General features: G+C 35.4%; 1 protein-coding gene across 1 annotated transcript in view; it reads left to right on the top strand.

Moving 5' to 3' along the window:
• The window catches only part of DMXL1 (Dmx-like 1), a 44046-nt gene extending 40421 nt beyond the window's left edge, over positions 1-3625 (top strand). The window contains exons 26-27 of the mRNA XM_008947891.1: positions 2305-2468; positions 3485-3625. Coding sequence (XP_008946139.1) covers positions 2305-2468; positions 3485-3625 — 305 coding nt within the window. The remainder of the gene's footprint in view (positions 1-2304; positions 2469-3484) is intronic.
• The last annotated feature ends 1378 nt before the right edge of the window (positions 3626-5003 follow it).

The raw sequence follows: 5003 nt of genomic DNA, 5'->3' as shown, positions 1-5003 counted from the left end.
TATAAGGCCCTTAAAGTAGTTGGCAGTGTGGGTTGGTTTTTTGTTGTTGTTGTTTGTCTGGTTGATTGGTTTTGTTTGGCTGGCTGGTTTTTTTATATCAGCTTAAGCCTTACATCCTGCCAGGTTTACAGCTGGCCCAGTTTGTGTTATGAGCATGTAAATCTTAGATGTGGAATATAACTATTCTAAAATGAGTGCTGTTTTTCTTTTGTCCAGAGTGTTAGACCTTCTATTTTCAAGTGATTGGTGTTACCCATAAGAATTTTGAAGAAATTATTCTTTCAATTGTCTATGAAGACTCAAAAGTGTCTGGTGGATAAAATATAGGAACAAAAAAAGGCGGCTATAGCAAGTATTTATTTGTAGAAGTTTGTTCCAGACCTACATAGGGGATGCTCTTCTTGTAACATCCCCAGTATTGTTAACAGGAGAAAGTAATTTCAGAAGCTTCAGTGGGTGTTAATTTTGTGGGCCTTTGCCAGCAAGAGAGACTAAGAAAGTTAAAACAATAAAGCACCCAGTTGTGTTTGTGATATTTGTAGTACTTGATCCTTGCAACCAGTCTGGCCCAGCATATTGATGCTTAAACTTAATGATGGGGATATCTAATCTCCAGGGCAGCCCTTTTAGGGCTGCAGATTTGCTTTCTTGGAGCCTACCTATTATTGCTGTTGTATCAGCCAAAGCCTCAAATCATGATGCAACCCATATTCTCCTATACTTAAGAGATGTTTAGGTGAGATCGTTTGTGACTAGCTTCCAGGTCCTATTATTATCTATGCAAACAAAACAAAACAAAACAAAGCCACTTAATTAAACAAGGGACAACCAAAAGTGTTTATCTACTCTTCTTCCCTAACTGCTCTTGGGTTTGGTTTTTTTTTTTTTTCCACTTAAATAAAAGGAGTGGGACAGGATGAACTTAAGTGTGTTCTGTGATTCCTTTGGGTGATGTCATAGTTTTCAAACCTTAATTGGAAAAGGGAGATTTTAAAATGCATAAGGGAAAAGTAAATGTTCAGTACTTGGTTAATAAGGTGTTGAAAGGTTTTGGGGACTTAAAAAGCCAATTTGAAAGTCAACTCCCTTGTAATGTTAATGTTTTAGGTTTCTTTCCTTTATGTAAGTCTTAAACCTGTTCAGCAGTTTAGCTATAGAAACTCATTTCCATACCTCACATGTATCTACTTGAAAAGAAAAAACAAATTCTACAATCAAGTAAGAAATTGATTCAAGTCCATTTTATCTATAATGGAAGATGAATGAAGGCCACTAGGTTGTATCCAATCTCCAAATATGATTCACTTTCCCCCACTTCAGAAGTGTACTGGAGGGGCAGAATGATAACCTTATGGTCAGGGACAGTGGCAATCAGTATTGTTCCTCCTCTACTAACAGAAAGGTTGTACTGGAATAGAATTCACCTACCCAGAACGAGAATGATTTCAGGTTATTGGATGGTTAGGTGAGCGTCTTTTTAAGTAAGTAATTACTTTTTGCATATTTGTGAAGTTGATACTTCTCAATTAACAAGAAAATAAGGGGTCTGAAATGAGGCTTCCTTGTTCATTCTGCTGTACTATAATGGTGTTAGAGATATTTCTGCTAGTTTGGATGAGCTATTTCCTTGGGCACTGTAGTCATCACGAATGTAAATCAAATAATTCCTTCATAGACACTTCTACTTCTGAAAAAAGTGAAAGGAGTGAACCACTCAACTGCTAGGAGTTAAGAGTATTATTACAAATAATTAGGACTTGTTTGAGAAGGTCCATATTGGACTGTGTTAGTTAAAATAGACGACCTCCTATATTTGCTGTAAAAGTATATTGTGAGGACGTTTGGATTTATCAGAATTACACTATTATATTATAGGAATGGCAAGCTTAAATATTTGCACTGTTTATTCTGAAAGACAGCATTCTTGGCTTGTCTTAAAAAAAAACAGGTATAATCAATATTCAGTAGTGCTTACTAAAGTAACTTAGTTTTGTGGTATTACGTGAGCAACAACGTTTGTCATCTTTGTAGGAAGAAAGCTTCTATACCAGTATAGTAGTGTACTGTACTATTCTCTATTATTTGTGCTTGGATTTTTTCCCTTCTGAAGTTCTCATTACATATTGGTTGTTGCATATTTTAAGATGAATATTCTCTGTGCTTATTTGCTACAGAAGTGTTAAGATGAAATTCTGGAAACTTGCAGTGAGGAAGATTTTTATTTCCTACTATAAGTCCCTTCATTAAAAGCAGTAGGTAGGCAGAGCAGACCATTTAAAGCAACTGTATTTTCTTCATCTGTAGATGATGGAGAGAAACAGCAAAAATGTTACAAGCCTTCGTCAAAAACCCCTCCAAAAGAGAGTTCTCAGTTGCCTGCATTGCCATTGGTGGACCAGGAGTCTCCATCTTACAAAGAAAGATTTATTCCTCCTGAGCTTAGCATCTGGGATTATTTCATTGCAAAGGTAAGTTTTTGCCATTATGACAGTTAAGTATCTTTTATCACTTCTGGAATGGTAGTGGTTTTTTTTTTGTTGTTTTTACCTGGAATATAGACTATCAATTTAGATTTGATTAAAGCTGTTCATTTTTATTATTCATATTTACCTTTTTCTAAAACACTGCCTATAGGTACTTTTGAAACAGCTTTCTTAAAAAAACAAAAAATAGAAGAAGAAATTCTTTTTGAGATAAAGGTGTGAAACACCTTTTGAGATACAGTGGTAACATAGAAATAGAAAGATGTTAATTTTAATAGCTGATCCATTCATAAGACAATATGAGAAGCTTTTTATCATCAGTCTCAAATGGGTGAAATGAATGTGTATACTTAACTAGAAATCAAATTACCTTCCCTTCTGTCAAGTCTGCTGTGGTAGATCTTTGTAGGAAGTTATGTAATTGAATAAAGCTTTATGGCACATTTCTGTATCAAATATTAGCCAAAATAAATATGTAAGCAGTATTTTAGGAGCAAGGGCAAAAAAGAAATTTAAAATACTGAATAATAGAGTGGGGTACAGTGGGATGGTGGGCTTATCATAAATATTGAACTCTGTAGACAGGGCAATAGGATTTTCTTGTTCTTTAATTGTCTGAGCTCTTAGAAGAGCTAGAGAGGAAATACACTGGTCATTTTAGCCTCTCTCTGACAGATAATGAGCATCTGTGTCCTGCATGTGGTTTGAGAGATCTGATGTGAAAGTAAAGCAAAATAAGAATTGGAAAACTCTTAGCATTTTCATTTTCAGCATTAGAATTTTGAGTATTGTAAAAAAGTTAGGCTGTTAAAATATGCAGGGCTTATAGACAGTTACCCTTTTCATGAGGTACAAATTCTAAATGTTGCTGAATTGAGTTAGATGACTTGTCTGCTTTTTTATAAAAAGCATTAAATACTATAATTACATAGTCTTTAAAAGATAATTTAAAAGTAGGTGTTGGCTAGAAGATACTCAAGGAATATTGTTTGAATTTTTAGCCTTTTCTTCCATCACAAAGTAGAGTGGAATATGATTCAGAAGAGAGTCAAGACAGTGGCGAAGATGAAGAAACTGATGGAGGTGTGTTTGCATCAGATTCACAAAATCAAGAGCATTCAAATTCAAATTCATACAGGTAAGTAACTCTTTAAAATGCAAAATGTTCTACAGTGGCTAGACTTGTATTTCTGGCCCTTTACTCTTGGTATAATACACAAGTTACTTGATATTTCATGGCAGTGCATTATCTAGACATAGTGGTGAATTTTTCACAATGATTTTTTAATTCATTTCATTAATACACTGCACAGTGAGTTTAGAATAAAAGATGTTTATAATATTCTAAAATACTGTTTGTAGTTTTCAGCAGTTAATAATGAGAATTTAAAGCTCTAAATTTAAGTCCTAATTGTGAGTTAGTGAGAAAAAATTGTTTTCCTATTAGTAAATTACTTACTAGTGCTTTCTTGTTAGTTGGTCACTGATGAGACTGGCAATGGTTCAGCTGGTACTTCACAATTTGAAGATTTTCTACCCTTTGGCTGGACATGATCTCTCAGGTAATAAGCAGCAGTATTGTCTTTTCTTACTTAACCATATTTAAAATCAGTAATGTGTTGAATAACACATGTTGTAGCTCTATTTTTTTATCAAAAGTGCTTAGTTTTTTCATGATCTGGGAATAATTCCTCTGATACTGTTTATCATACAAGTATATTTATGAAATAACATGATGGGTGGGTAAGATGAGTGGGTGAGAAGGGATGCTCAGTAGCTGGCAGAAGTCTCCTGTATACTTGCTTTTTTTCTTTGCCTCCTAGTTCTACAAGAATGTTTGCAATCCTTCATTCTTGATGGAAAACCTATAGTTTTTTGTTATTCAAGTTACATCGTTCCTACTCCTTGTTTCATAGAATCTTAGAATCATGGAATGGTTTGTGTTGAAAGAGAACTTTAAAGGTGGAAGTTCAACCACCCTGTCACAGAGAGGGACATCTTTCACTAGACGTTGCTGATCTTGAATATTTGCAGGGATGGGGCATCTACCACCTCTCTTCACAAAGAGTTCAAGTATTTCACCACCTTCATCATAAAAAATTTCTTCCTTATATCTAATCTGAATCTATTCTCTTTTAGTTTAAAACCGTTATTCTTTGTCCTATTACTACAGGCCCTGTTAAAACATTTTTCTCCATCTACCTTTTAAATCCCCGTCAAATATTGAAAGGCTGCAATAAAGTATCTCTGGAGCCTTCTTCAGGCTGAACAGCCGCAGCTCTCTCAGCCTGTCTTCACAGGGTAGGTGCTCCAGCTCTGTGATCATTTGTGGCCATCCTCTGGACCCGCTCCAGCACGTCCTTGTCTTCCTGCTGCTGGGAACACTAAAGCTGAGCACAGTGCTCCAGGTGAGGTCTCAACAACAATGAGACAATCGCCTCCTTCGCCCTACTGGCCAAACTTCTTTTTATGCCAGAACAGTTGGCCTGCTGGGCTTTATAGTACATAAACTTCTACACC

Source organism: Merops nubicus, unplaced genomic scaffold, assembly GCF_000691845.1.
Source record: "Merops nubicus isolate BGI_N331 unplaced genomic scaffold, ASM69184v1 scaffold38209, whole genome shotgun sequence".
Classification (NCBI taxonomy): Eukaryota; Metazoa; Chordata; class Aves; order Coraciiformes; family Meropidae; genus Merops; species Merops nubicus.
The sequence above is the reverse complement of the archived record's forward strand: the minus strand, read 5'-3'. Positions and strand labels throughout refer to the sequence as shown.